The 14,377-nt window shown below is 40.0% G+C and overlaps 3 protein-coding genes across 4 annotated transcripts; all 3 read left to right on the top strand.

The window, feature by feature from the left end:
- Positions 1-50: 50 nt before the first annotated feature.
- LOC18022004 (NADP-dependent D-sorbitol-6-phosphate dehydrogenase) lies at positions 51-2,326 on the top strand. Its single transcript, XM_006404503.2, has 6 exons — positions 51-296; positions 759-853; positions 971-1,088; positions 1,265-1,397; positions 1,580-1,799; positions 1,917-2,326. Exons 1-6 carry the CDS (start codon positions 164-166, stop codon positions 2,145-2,147), a joined length of 930 nt encoding a protein of 309 aa, XP_006404566.1. The 5' UTR covers positions 51-163; the 3' UTR covers positions 2,148-2,326.
- Positions 2,327-2,496: 170 nt separating this feature from the next.
- On the top strand, positions 2,497-4,186 carry LOC18022003 (protein BASIC PENTACYSTEINE4). 2 transcript variants are annotated; one of them, XM_006404502.2, is made up of 3 exons: positions 2,497-2,590; positions 3,040-3,157; positions 3,245-4,186. In XM_006404502.2, exons 2-3 carry the CDS (start codon positions 3,086-3,088, stop codon positions 4,046-4,048), a joined length of 876 nt encoding a protein of 291 aa, XP_006404565.1. In that variant the 5' UTR covers positions 2,497-2,590; positions 3,040-3,085; the 3' UTR covers positions 4,049-4,186. The 2 variants fall into 2 exon arrangements, with proteins under 2 accessions (XP_006404565.1, XP_024014153.1); XM_024158385.1 differs by having other exon boundaries at positions 2,523-2,590; positions 3,076-3,157.
- A 9,167-nt stretch (positions 4,187-13,353) lies between these two features.
- Positions 13,354-13,856, top strand: LOC18022002. The gene has a single exon (XM_006404501.2). The coding sequence runs from the start codon at positions 13,371-13,373 to the stop codon at positions 13,854-13,856; it is 486 nt and encodes a 161-aa protein (XP_006404564.1). The 5' UTR covers positions 13,354-13,370.
- Positions 13,857-14,377: the final 521 nt, after the last annotated feature.

The raw sequence follows: 14,377 nt of genomic DNA, 5'->3' as shown, positions 1-14,377 counted from the left end.
GCCTAAGTGTAAGGTTTTGAGGCTTCATGAAGTTTTGAAACCATCGGATCAATCATCTTTAGTAACGTGTGCGTAGGCCAAAACAGTCGACTGAGAAACTCTCAATCTGAGCAGATATTTACCCAATCAGGAAGAGGAAGAAGAAGAAGAAGAAGAGCTGAAAATGGAGATAACACTCAACAGTGGCTACAAGATGCCGATCGTCGGTTTAGGAGTGTGGAGAATGGAGAAGGAAGGGATCCGAGACCTTATCATCAATGCCCTCAAGATCGGCTATCGCCATCTCGACTGTGCTGGTAACTATTGACTCTGTAACTCGTAACTTTTTTTCATTTCGGATTTTTTTGTTGCTTCGGGTTCGTCTGGAGATGTGAATAGAACACTGGGTTTGTTTTAACTTGTTGAAAGATGTAATTTTTTTACTTGGAAAAAGGCTATGATTTGGGTTTTCTAGTTCTAGCCTGTGAACATGTTAGCTAAGTGAATCCTCCTGAGCTAACCTCTATCAAGATCTTTGGATTTATCTGAAGTTATAAGTATTTGGAATCATCATACCCCAAAAAAAAAGTATCTGGAATCATGGAATGATCAAGTCTTTAGTTTTTAGTTATTTATATAAAAAGCTCGCAGAGCAAGTTTTGTCTCTGAGTATTATTTATGGGATTAGCTTTGTTCCATGTCTTTAAATTGGGAGTTTATGAGTCTTTTGCATCTTATTATGTAACATTGTTTCGGCGTGTTGGTGTTACTCGGTGTAGCTGATTATAAGAACGAAGCCGAAGTTGGTGAGGCTCTCGCAGAAGCATTCAAGACGGGTCTAGTCAAGAGGGAGGATCTCTTCATTACGACCAAGGTCGACACGGATTCTATTTCACCAAAATACATAGCTATCATCTTAATCGCTGGTTTTTAAGCTTGAATAATGAAAAAGGGAGAAACTTCTGAGCTCTGATCTGTCTTGGTTTCGCAGCTATGGAATTCAGACCATGGCCATGTTATTGAGGCGTGCAAGGACAGTCTCAAGAAACTTCAACTTGATTATCTCGACCTTTACCTCGTTCATTTTCCTGTAGCAACGAAGCACACTGGTGAGATATCTGCCTTATTCATGTATTATAAGTCTCAGGTAGAGACTAATGTATTTTTGTTTCACCCTCCTATCTTACCGGCCAATTTCAAGCTATTTACTGAAGTCTCTAACAATTAACTCACAGAATGATAAGCCTTAACATGTAAGCATTCCCCTCTCTATATGTGCTTGCAGGAGTTGGAACCACCGATAGTGCTTTGGGCGATGATGGGGTATTGGACATAGACACGACTATTTCTCTGGAAACTACATGGCATGACATGGAAAAGCTTGTATCTATGGGTTTGGTCCGCAGCATTGGAATCAGGTATAGGCTACTAACAAAGAAAATCATCTAAATATTTGGTTGTTACTTATCGAACTCAATGTGTGATGGATGTGTCGTTTTTATTGTAATCAGCCTCAAAACTTTCTCACAGTATCTTAACAACTCCTTTTGTTTAGTCGCTGGTTTCTGATTTTTGTTTTCTGACCATTTGGTTTTTGCAGTAACTATGACGTCTTTCTAACGAGAGATTGCTTGGCTTACTCCAAGATCAAGCCTGCAGTGAATCAGATCGAGACACATCCTTACTTTCAACGTGATTCTCTTGTCAAATTCTGCCAGAAGCACGGTATTTGTGTCACCGCTCATACTCCTCTAGGAGGTGCCACGGCGAACGCAGAGTGGTTTGGTACTGTGTCATGTCTGGATGACCCAGCTCTCAAAGTAAGCAAGCCGATCCTCTAAGTTTAGTTATATAGTTTTGATTAAAACAGTTAAAAGATTGAACTTTTGAGAGTTAAAAAGGACTTGGTTACTGATGAATCCTTCTTACGAATACAGGGAGTGGCCGAGAAGTACAAAAAGACAGTGGCACAAGTTGTCCTGAGGTGGGGAATCCAGAGGAACACGGTGGTGATACCAAAGACATCGAAACCTGAGAGATTGGAAGAGAATTTTCAGGTGTTTGACTTCGAACTGACAAAAGAAGACATGGAAGTGATCAAAAGCATGGACAGAAAGTACCGTACGAACCAACCGGCCAAGTTTTGGGGCATTGATCTCTACGCTTGATGATCTTATTCTTGTCTCTCTCTCTCTCTATCGACTATATGAATAAGAGAAGAAGCTATAGCTTCACTGGGACATTCTCAAATGTGTGTGAGCCTACATGAACTCATGTTATTAAAATGATTATGATTTCCCTAGTCTAAAAAGAGGAATATTTTATATCTTCTTTGTTTTTTATGCTATCCACAATTGAAGATCCTTCCCTTTTAAACGTGTACTTTGCACTGAGAGGAAATCATAATAAAAGACGAGTGTGACCTTGACCTTTGTACTTGTTTGGTAGTTCCGTCGTGGGTATTTTGGTAAATGTCAAATCAAGTATTGAGCTCTTTCTCTTTCTGCTTCTTCCCTTGCCTTTCTCTTACAGAGAGACACTATCTTTTGTTCTTCCTAGATCTTTCTTCTCAATAATCCATTGCCCATTTCTTCCACTACTCGAGAAATTCGTAAGCTTTCGCGCCCCCTTTTCGTTATCGAGTCTTGCTTCCAATTTGAAATTGTTTTCTTTCCACCCCGTTTTACATATTTTTTTTTTCGGAATTTCTGTTGCTTTGTAAGCTGACGACGCAAGCTTTAGATTGATTTCACCTCTTTGATCGTGTGACTTAATCTACACTGTTCGAATTTTCGTAATTGTTCTTTGTGACCTGTTTCCTAAGCGAGTTTAGATTCATTTTGGTGTATGCTAATGACGGAACCCTAACTGGGAAATGATACAAGAGTTTCGAATACGAGAAATCAGAGATTTGTCTTAAAGTTGAGATTTTTGCTTTGTTTTATTCTAATGGCTGCCAATTTGATGAAAGTAAACAAACTGCGAGCTCAGAGAGATCTTCGATTGCATTTCTGTGATAAATATCTGAAAAGTAATTCTGACTTGTCAATGTTGTTTCAGAGATCGAATCACAGTGTTTGATATTCTCTTTTGAAGATAAAAGAGGATGGAGAACGGTGGACAGTATGAGAATGGGCGGTACAAGCCAGATCACTTGAAAGGAGCACAATCTACTATGGTAAGATTGACAAAGCTTTGGTTTCTTTCAAATAAGAAATCTTCTTACTTTGATAGTTGTATCTAAGCAACGAATGTGTGTGTACAGTGGAATATGATGCCTCAGCATCAGATAAAAGAGCAGCACAATGCGCTTGTGATGAACAAGAAGATCATGTCCATCCTTGCCGAGAGGGACGCAGCTGTACAGGAAAGAAACCAAGCCGTCTCAGCTAAAAGGGAAGCAGTAGCAGCTCGAGATGAAGCGCTTCAGCAACGTGACAAAGCTCTCTCTGAAAGAGATAAAGCCTTGATAGAGAGAGACACTGCATTTGCTGCTCTTCAACACCATGAAAACAGCCTCAACTTTGCTTTGTCCGGTGGGAAGCAGCGCTATGACGTGGATGATGGTTTCAGTTTCGGAGAAACCCACAAGCCTGATGTCTTCCCTATAACGACCATTCCCGCAGAGAAGAAGGTGAGCAAAAGGAAGAAGCAAGGACAAGCAAAAGGAAAGAAAGTTGGTGAAGATCTGAACCGTGGAGTTGCTGCTCCTGGAAAGAAGAGTAGAACAGATTGGGACAGTAACGATGTGGGTTTGAACTTAGTCACCTTCGACGAGACGACAATGCCAGTGCCGGTGTGCACATGCACAGGATCAGCACATCAGTGTTACAAATGGGGAAATGGTGGTTGGCAATCGTCTTGCTGCACAACCACTCTGTCACAGTATCCATTGCCGCAGATGCCAAACAAGAGGCATTCTCGAGTGGGCGGTAGGAAAATGAGCGGAAACGTTTTCTCCAGATTGCTAAGCCGTTTAGCAGCGGAAGGATATGAGCTCTCTTGCCCTGTTGATCTTAAAGACTATTGGGCTAGGCACGGGACTAACCGTTACATCACTATCAAGTAGCCTCTACGGTTTTACAAATCCAAAAGCTGTATGTTTTTTTAGTTGGATGGGGTCAACTGCCCCAGTAAAAAAAATTAAGTAGTGTATGTTTTTAAGGATAATTATTGCTCTCATATCAAATAATATATTTTATTTTCTTCATTTTGTTCAGTTAAATCAATTTTTTCCAATATATTTGAGTTTTATCTTTCAAATTTGATGGTTAAATTACTTACTTTAGAGTTTTTCCTCTTAAAATCACTTGTATATTCATTTATAGATTTTAGATTATTAGTCAATAAATATGTCACACATAATATTAACACATATATATCTAAATGTTAACATATACAGAAACAATAACACATTTTTTTCTTACACCTTTATCAATTTATGCAAAACTTATAAGATTTTAAACTTTAGCACTTTTAAATAAGTTAGCACAGTTAAATTTTATGAAATATTTTTGTAAGGCTAACTATTTGTAAGTTACATTGCAATAAAAAAAATCAAAATAATTAGAAATATTGAAAGTATTCATCATATATGCACAGTAATTAAAAAAAAAAAGGTATGGACGGTGATTTTAGGGTTTTGGGGCTGGCTGATCATAGTGCAACTATGATGGAAATTGGAGAGAAGGAGAGACCACCGGATAAACCACCGAATTTATCTGGATCGTGGGCGAAGATGGTTAGAGGCTCGAGTGTTGGGGGAAGGCCGAATCCAGAGGAGGTTTTGAATGATGAGTTTGTCTCGGCAAGATTGAAGGTGGAGTTTCCGAATGGGGAGGATGGTGAACCAGTGGTGACGATAGAGAAAGAGGTACTGGAAGCGATGCATGGCCTGTGGAAGAACTGCATGATAGTGAAGGTTTTGGGAAGGAATATCAATATCGCAGTTCTAAACCGGAAACTTAAAGAGATGTGGCAACCTAAAGGGTCGATGTTTGTCATTGATTTACCCAGGCAATTCTTTATGGTTCGGTTTGGATTGGAGGAGGAGTATATGGCAGCATTGACAGGAGGGCCATGGAGGGCTTTTGGGAGTTATCTTACGGTGCCAGCTTGGTCGCCTGAGTTTGATCCGCTGAGTGACAACATTGTTACAACACCTGTTTGGGTTCGATTGTCTAATATCCCAGTGAATTTATACCATAAGTCAATTCTGATGGGGATAGCAAGGGGATTAGGGAAGCCTATTCGTGTGGATGATACCACTCTCAACTTAGAGAGGGCAAGATTTGCGAGAGTATGCGTCAAGGTGAATTTAGCAAAGCCATTGAAGGGAACGGTTCTCATTAACGGGGAGAGATATTTTGTAGCCTATGAGGGTTTGTCAACAATTTTCTCTTGGTGTGGTATGTATGGGCATCTTGTGCATACTTGTCCTCAGGGGTCAACAAAGAATGTGAATGACGTTAGTGCTCCGCATGGAGGTAGTGGCGGGATTGCAAACAAGGAACCAGATGATGGTTTCACGGAGGTGAGGAGAACAGGGAGACAGAGTCCGGTGTTATCGAGCCAGATTGTTTTTACGGCGGGAGGAGCTTAGCAGGAGGAAAGTCGGAATTTATGCGAGATCCCGCAAATCATGGGGGAGAAAGTATCATAATTTCGAATCGATTTGGAAATTTGGAGGAGGATTAGGATACTGCAGAATTAGGAAATACAGTTAATAGGGATGTGGAGGATAAGGAAAACCATGTTATGGTGAATAAACAGAGGAACATTAAAAGTAGGGAACAAGGAATGGACGTGAGACGTGGAGGGGCTTCGGGTAAGCAAAAGAATGGGCTAAAAGTTGGGCCGGTAGATCAAAGAGAGTGAGTCAAAGGCCCAACGAGACTGGGAGACAAAAGGCCAAAGGCAATTCAAATAGGCCCATGAGGGGTCTGGTTTTTGGGACGACGAAAGGAGAGTTGCATTTGTCTACTTCTGGTAAACGACTTCGTGTCGAGAAAGAGAATGCAGGAGAGAGAGGTGGAGTGTTTGCAACAGACCAAAGTGGGGAGATGGGTAGCAAAGATCTACGACATTCTCGTTTAGAGACAGCAAGTGTATCGGAAACAAGCTCTATGCAGTTCGAAGGGAGCTTGCGGACGAATGTGGAAAAGGCTCATGGGGCATAACGGGTTGCCCCGGTAATTCTTTGGATTATTAAACATCAAGTATCGATGAATTGCTTATTGTGGAATTGCCGGGGGGCGAATAAACCCAATTTTCGGAGATCAATTCGTTATATGTTGAAGAGATATAAGACGAATGTATTAGCCTTGTTTGAAACTCATGCGGGGGGAGATAAGGCGATGAACATTTGTTGAGGTCTTGGTTTTGAGAAGTCTTTCCGAGTAGATGCAGTTGGGCAGAGCGGGGAATATGGTTACTGTGGAAATCCGAAGTGGGGGAGATTGACATTATTTTGTCAACGTCTCAGTTTGTACATGCACGAGTTACGAATGGGTTGGACGTGGTGCACTTGATTGTCGTATATGCTGCTCCGACAGTAAGTCGACGGAGTGGTTTATGGGGTGAGTTGAGCCAGGTGATTAGGGGAATCAATCAACCCCTTTTTATTGGTGGAGATTTCAATACTATCCTGCGGCTTGATGAGAGAACTGGAGGGAATGGGAGGTTGTCACCGGATTCTTTAGCCTTCGGAGATTGGTTGAATGAGCTCTCTTTGATTGACATGGGTTTCAAAGGAAGTAAATTCACATGGAAACGAGGCCGAGTGGAGGGTACCTTTGTGGCTAAGAGGTTGGATAGGGTACTATGTTGCGCCCAAGCAAGATTAAAATGGCAAGAAGCGATCGTTACTCATTTGCCTTTTTTATCCTCCGATCATGCTCCAATCCATATGCAGCTGGTTCCAGAAACTAGAGGAAATCCGCGTAGGAGACCCTTTAGATTTGAAGCTGCTTGGCTGAAGCACGAGAGTTTCAAGAGTTGCTCGCAACATCCTGGAATGGAGGTATTAGTACACCGGAAGCACTTAATAGACTTCGTATGTCTTTGAAGAGATGGAATAAGGAGGTTTTTGGAGATATACACCAGAAGAAAGAGAGATTGATACACGAGATCCAGGAGGTTCAAACTTCTTTAGAATTGAACCAAACCGATGTTCTTTTGGCAAAGGAGGACGAGTTGCTAAAAGAATTTGACACCATCTTGGAACAAGAAGAAGTTTTGTGGTTTCAAAAGTCGAGGGAGAGATATATAGTTCTGGGTGATCGGAACACCAAATTCTTTCATACTACGACTATTGTGCGCCGTAAGAGAAACAAGATTGAGAGTTTGAGAAATGATGAGGGTAGATGGATTTCGGAGGGAAAAGAGCTTTAGGAGCTGGCGATCAATTATTACAAGCGATTGTATTCTATGGACGATGTGGATGTAGTTGTGGAGAGTTTGCCGCAGGAAGGGTTTGTCGGGTTAAATGGAGGAGATTTCCGAGAGTTGAATAAACCCTTCTCGGCTTCAGAAGTCGAGGTTGCAATCAAGAGTATGGGAATATATAAAGCTCCAGGGCCGGATGGTTTCCAACCGGTATTCTATCACATTTGTTGGGATGTCGTTGGGAACTCAGTAGTTCGGTTCGTCTTGGACTTTTTTGAGACAGGGATTCTACTGAGTGGAACTAATGATGCGATTGTGGTGTTAATAGCAAAGGTGTTGAAACGAGAGAAAATTATGCAGTTCTGCCCGATTAGTCTATGTAATGTTTTATTCAAAATAATTACAAAGACTATGGTTATACGGTTGAAGCATATAATGGAGAAGCTGATAGGGCCAGCTCAATCAAGCTTTATACTAGGGAGATTAAGCTTAGATAATATTGTGGTGGTACAAGAAGCTGTACACTCAATGAGACGTAAGAAAGGAAAGAGAGGATGGATGCTCCTGAAACTTGATCTACAGAAGGCCTATGATCGCATTAGATGGGATTTCCTGGAGGATACGCTTCGAGCGGCTAGACTTCCAGAGTCTTGGATACGGTCGGTTCTCATGTGTGTTAAGGAGCCAAAGATGAGCTTGTTGTGGAATGGAGAGAATACGGATGGTTTTACACCGGCTCGGGGTCTAAAACAAGGGGATCCACTTTCCCCATATGTCTTTGTCTTATGTATGGAGAGGCTTTGTCACCTCATTGAAGAATCGGTTGGATTGAAGACATGGAAACCGATTAGTCTGTCTCGGGGTGGCCCGAAATTATCCCATATATGCTTTGCGGACGACTTAATCCTTTTTGCGGAAGCATCGGTGGGTCAGATTCGAGTTATTCGGAGTGTACTCGAACGATTCTGTAATGCGTCGGGACAGAAAGTCAGTTTAGAGAAGTCAAAGATCTTTTTTCTCGAACAATGTTGATCGAGACGTCGAGAAGGCAATAAGCGACGTGAGCGGTATCCAATCGACAAGAGAGTTGGGGAAATATTTGGGGATTCCGGTTTTACAAAGAAGAATTAATAAAGAGACTTTTGGGGAGGTTCTTGAGAAAGTATCGTCGCAGTTGGCAGGATGGAAAGGGAGGATGTTAAGCTTTGCTGGTATAGTTACTTTGACAAAATCAGTTTTAGCTTCGATACCGGTGCATACGATGAGTGATATTGCTTTACCATAGTCTATTTTAAAAGGTCTAGAGAAAGCCTCAAGATCTTTTGTCTGGGGTAGCACGGAGGAGAAGAAGAAACAGCACCTATGAGCTTGGAAAAAATTTTGTCGCCCGAAGAGAGCAGGAGGGTTGGGTATAAGGAGAGCTTCGGATATGAATAAAGCGCTCCTTGCAAAGATCAGGTGGAGATTGCTGAAGGAGGATACGAGCCTATGGGCTCAGGTATTACGCAGCAAATATAAGATTAAAGATGTTAAAGATCCATCATGGCTTGCGACCAAAGGTAACTGGTCGATCACATGGAGAAGTATACGGCTAGGTGTGAGAGAAGTGATCTTTCCAGGAGTGATTTGGTGTCTTGGAGATGGACATACGATCAGTTTTTGGAAGGACAAATGGCTCTTGCATGAGCCCCTTTCAGAGATAGTAATAGGGGAAGTTCCGAAGGATTTACAGGATGTTTGTGTTTGAGATATGTGGAGAACGGGTATGGGATGGAAAATGGATCGTATCGCTCAATATGTACCTGCTCACATACGGTTACAGCTTACATCTATGGTGGTTGATGATGTAACGGGCGCTAAGGACAGGCTGTCTTGGGGCGCAAATCAAAGTGGGGATTTCTTGGTCAGCTCGGCGTATGATCTTATCACGAGAGAGGTGACTCATGGGGTGAATATGCAGAGTTTCTTTGATCGGGTTTGGGAGGTTTTGGTACCCGAGAGGGTTAAAATGTTTATTTGGTTGGTGGTTCATCAGGTAGTCATGACAAATAAGGAGAGACATAGAAGACATCTCAGTGATACGAGCACTTGTCCGGTTTGTAAGGGAGGAGAGGAGTCAATCCTCCACGTACTGTGTGACTGTCCCGCAATGGAGGGGATTTGGAGGAGAATTGTCTCGCTGCGCCACCAACGGGAATTTTTTGGACAATCTTTACTCGAATGGATTTATATAAGCTTAGGAACGAATCGAGATGTTTACTTAATGGCTTGGTCGACGATCTTTGGGATGGCTATTTGGTGGGGATGGAAATGGAGGTGTGGGAATGCCTTTGGAGAGAAAAGAAGATGTCGTGATTGGACTCGTTTCATCAGAGAGTTGAGTAAGGAAGTGTATGGGCTACATGTGAAGGAGACGGGTCGAACAAGTCTAAGTTTGCGAGTTGAAAGACAAGTTGCGTGGTCTATGCCGCAAGATGGTTGGTTCAAGTTAAACACGGATGGAGCGTCACATGGGAATCCGGGTTTGGCTACAGCTGGCGGAGTCTTGCGGGATAGTGAGGGGAACTGGAGGAGTGGGTTTGCGCTGAATATTGGCATTTGCTCGGCTCCGTTAGCCGAGTTATGGGGAGTGTATTACGGGCTCTACATTGCTTGGGAGCAGTGAGTTACACGAGTGGAGCTTGAGGTGGATTCAGAGATTGTGGTGGGCTTCCTTACGACAGGGATTAGTGATGCTCACCCTCTGTTATTCCTAGTACATTTGTGTTATGGCTTTTTAGCGAAGGACTGGATTGTCCGAATCAATCATGTGTATAGGGAGGCTAATCGTCTTGCAGATGGATTGGCGAACTATGCATTCTCTCTACCGTTAGGTTTTTTTCTGTTACAATCTACTCCAGAATGTGTTCATGAGATCTGGGTGGATGATGTTAATGGGTTTACACGACCGCGACTTGTGCGGGAGTGATTCTTTGTACGATTTTTCTTAAATAAAACAAGGGAGACACTTTGTCTTCCCTCTTCGTACCAAAAAAAATAATATGCACAATAGTTTGTTTGATGAATGTGGTAATTTACTAATTAAAGTACAACATATCAAAAATAAAAATGTGTGTACTTTGTTTGTACACATTTTTTTATTAATTATTTTGTAGAAAACATTTATAGAAGCAATGTGAAAAATATATAATGTATTAGTAAGTTTTGATGGTTTTTCCCCTAGTCAAAAATTTTTCCGTCATTGACCAATCTCAATAAACATTTTGTATAAGATAGAGAAAGAGAGCCATACACAGAAGATTGTGGTACCAATTGCGCTAGGTAGGTTGTCTGTGAGCCATGAGAGCACACAGGTACAGACCGCAGTGATTCAGTACAAATAGGATGCACGAGCGAATAGAATCCTGGTGAATGAAATAAAACGCTAGGAAAATAGAAGCATGGATGACCAAACAAATGCAATACGCCGTGCGAAACCTCTGAATGTAGGGATGAGCACCCCGGGCTTGATTTGCTAGCTTATCGTCTACGTCCACGCCGAATATCGAGAATATCCCAGCCATGGTGGTCGCTAGAACGCCGTGGAAACAATGGTGAGCATTGAGCGAACCATTTCTCTCTGTGTGGAAACAAATTTTGCGATTTACAGAAATTAATTTACTATCATTAATCTAATGAAGTGTTAATTAATTATATATACTAAGTGGATCGAGGACGTGTCAGATTTGATTTTATTACTTGAGCTATACGTACATATATATATATGTAGTTATTTCTCTCAATGATATATGGATTGCTGACATGTTGCCGCTTTGGCCGTTGGATCTGAAAGGATTTTAACGGGTTTCTGTGTGGGTGTGGGTGGGGGCGGGAAAAAGAAAAAAATAGAATACAGGATTTGTATATATAAAAGCTGAATTTCTACTATCCGATTTCAGCCATTTGCTAGCTTAATGATTTTTTATGGCCTTACAATCAAAATGGCAAACACTAAATATTTGTTTCTAGCTAATATGATCTGTATTTAGAGCAAAATGGTGGGAAAGTGCAAATGTGTTATGAAAGATATACTTCTCTTTGTTGCTTTGTGTCACCTTCTATATGTAAATAATTTTGTTTTTTGAAATTGTTTATAAAGTGTTTGAAATGTTTATTTGTGTAAAATATATAATGTATTCGTAAGTTTTTAAGGATAATTATTGCTGTCATATCAAATAATATATTTTGTTTTCTTCATCTTGTTCAGTTAAATCAATGTTTTCCAATATAATTGAGTTTTATCTTTCAAATTTGATGGTTAAATTACTTGCTTTTTTCTCTCAAAATCACTTATCTTCATTTATAAATTTTAGATTATTTAGTCAATAAATATGTAAACATATCACACATAATATTAACATACATAGGTTAACATATTTATGCCAAATTTATAAGATTTAAACTCTAGCTCTTTTAAATAAGTTAACGCAGTTCAATTTTATAAATCATGTTTTTCTATAAAACTAATTATTTGTAAGTTAACATTGTAATAAATTTCTTCCAAAATAATTAAAAATGCTGAAAGTATTCATCATATATATAGTAATTTGTTTGATGAATGTGGTAAAACTAATTAAAGTATATCAAAGACAAAAATGTGTGTGCTTTGTTTGTACACATTTTTTGTATTGTTGATTTTCTAGAAAACATTTATAGAAGCCAGAGGCAGAGAAAAATTAGAGAGATGAAAAGTGTAAGTGACAGATTTTCTTTTATGTCAAACCATTTTTGCCAATTCAGTTCAAAATATAATTAACATTTTGGAGTTCGTCATACACAAGGACCTCTGGACAAATTTAAGACAACACTTAACCCTTGAGACGAAGAAGAAAAAAAACTAGTGTCAGAGCCATAAAAAAAAATTTGACTAAGGGAAAAACCATCAAAACTTACGAATAAGTTATATATATTTTATATGGCTTCTCTCTCTAAGTGAGAGAAGGAATAAAATTGCAGTCTCAGATCTGCAGTTCTGGCGGCTTCCACAGCACCGAGGTTGTGTTTTTTAGTTGTTTATTATTGTAATCGGGTTTTGTAACTTTTATTTTATAGAACTGATTGATTTTCGGTATTAATTTTAAAAATCTGTTTGGATTTGCTCGAAAATTCTTAGATCCTTCTAGGTCTGTGTTTTGCTGCTCATTTGGTGTCTCTTCTTCAATCTTTGTGTCAGATCTGGCCAAATTCTTTTTCAGCATAGACGGTCCTACGGTTCCTTTTCCATCTGAGATGTAGAGGTTTTCATCATGGTTGGCTACTTCTTGCTTCTATCTCTCATGATGAGTAAAGTGCTCCTTGAATCGTCGATGGCTCTGCTTCATCTTTCCCGGAGCAATATAAAGAGGTTATATTGCCGTCTCATCCAGTTCTTTCTTGTAGTTATAAGGAGTGTTTTGAATCTGATTCTGATTGGTATTGCTCTAATCTAAGATTTGGCTTCTGTGTTTTGGATCTTTGATTTTCGGCTTGTATCTTCTCAAATTTTTTGTTTCTTCTGTAATTCAATATTGTCTTTAAAGGCTTAATAATTTTTTTTTTTTTTGATGTTTCTTAGTTTTTCCGGTCTTTGGAGCTTTGTCTCCGAAAGTTTGGAACCTGCCGGCTTAGTATTTTACCTGTATTTCTGCCGGCTTAGTATTTTACCTGTATTCCTGCCGGCTTAGTATTTTACCCGTATTTACCCGTATTCCACCAATGTATTCTACGTTGTATTATTTCTTGTATTCTGTTTTGATGTATTAATGAAAATTAGATTAAAAAAAAATCTGTTTTTTACTAGGAAAAAACCAAATCTCAACAGTCAAGATTACGATATCTTTTTTTTACCACTATACTAGTTTTTTTTTTTTTTTTAAATCTCAACAGAACAGTGAAGTTTAAGAATTAGTGATTGGTTTATATAATAACTTTAACGAGTCACCTACTCACCTTTCGAGTGTTCCTCGAGAAAACAAAAAGAAACTGAGATGAAGAAAGTGGAGACCCTTTCGCAGCCGGCAGAGACTGTTGGTTGGGTGGCCAAAACGAGAGCATTCTTGGAAATTCCGAATCCGGCGATCGTAAGAGTATTCGGGATAAGCAGCTTCGCAACGTTCGCATCAGGAATTGCCTTAGCCATTGAGTGGTTATGTCACGGAAAGAGCCACAGTGGATTCGTGTGGATCATTTACTACGCATTGTTCTTGATATGTCTTCCTCTTCTCATCTTGATTGGTCTACGTATCTTCATGGCTAGCCGCGGCGGCTCAAGTCAGATTGCAGACTCAGTCGCAGCCAAAGAACCGTGTGTTGACGTTCCCAAGGCTCAGCCTGTGGAGAGAAACAGTTGCCGGAGTTTAGCTGTTGTGGTTGAATCGGACGAAATGAAGAACATAGACAACAAGACGCCAAGGATGAAACGTGCCGTTTCGTTCCCGTCCCACGGCAAAGTAAGATCATGTCGTACTCGTTAGAAAGATTTAAAAATTCTAGGTTTGTTTAGTCTAAGTATTCAGATCAATTCGGGAATCTAATAATCTGTCTGTGAAATGTCATTTTTTTAATTAAAAAAAAAAATCTTCTTTGTTTCAATATGATTCAAGGAAGGATCTTCAGAAAATCGAATTTAGAGTCCATTTTCCTCATTTTTTTTTACTTTTTTTTGTTTGTTCAAAATGCATATGGGTCCATGTTGCTGAGTGAATGTCGTCTATCGGTTGTAGCAACCCCCACGTGGGAAGACTTCTCGGAGAGTTTCAACGATTAGCTTTTTTTGTTTGGAGAGAGAGAGAAAAAGATGACTGGAAAGGAATAAAAGAAAAATTCCATCTTCGTACCTTTTGACCCTACACATGCACGTACTTAGCTTTATGATATAATATATATTACGAAGAAACCTAAAATATGTATATTGGGACGTGCATGATGGTAGAGCGGGTCTTTGGATATGGAAAAGATCTTCAAACTTAAGATACAAGCAGATGTATAATGAGAG

Source organism: Eutrema salsugineum, unplaced genomic scaffold (genome assembly GCF_000478725.1).
Source record: "Eutrema salsugineum unplaced genomic scaffold, Eutsalg1_0 scaffold_15, whole genome shotgun sequence".
In the NCBI taxonomy this organism is placed as follows: domain Eukaryota; kingdom Viridiplantae; phylum Streptophyta; class Magnoliopsida; order Brassicales; family Brassicaceae; genus Eutrema; species Eutrema salsugineum.
This window is presented reverse-complemented; position numbering and strand designations above follow the sequence as displayed.

What these genes read in the sequence shown, in the direction of transcription:
- LOC18022002 (XM_006404501.2), top strand. Translation starts at nt 13,371, where the DNA reads ATGAAGAAAGTGGAGACCCTTTCGCAGCCGGCAGAGACTGTTGGTTGG.
- LOC18022003 (XM_006404502.2), top strand. Translation starts at nt 3,086, where the DNA reads ATGGAGAACGGTGGACAGTATGAGAATGGGCGGTACAAGCCAGATCAC. An exon ending in AAGGAGCACAATCTACTATG is followed by an intron (nt 3,158 to 3,244) that starts GTAAGATTGACA and finishes GTGTGTGTACAG; the next exon opens with TGGAATATGATGCCTCAGCA.
- LOC18022004 (XM_006404503.2), top strand. Translation starts at nt 164, where the DNA reads ATGGAGATAACACTCAACAGTGGCTACAAGATGCCGATCGTCGGTTTA. An exon ending in ATCTCTTCATTACGACCAAG is followed by an intron (nt 854 to 970) that starts GTCGACACGGAT and finishes TTGGTTTCGCAG; the next exon opens with CTATGGAATTCAGACCATGG. An exon ending in TGGATGACCCAGCTCTCAAA is followed by an intron (nt 1,800 to 1,916) that starts GTAAGCAAGCCG and finishes TTACGAATACAG; the next exon opens with GGAGTGGCCGAGAAGTACAA.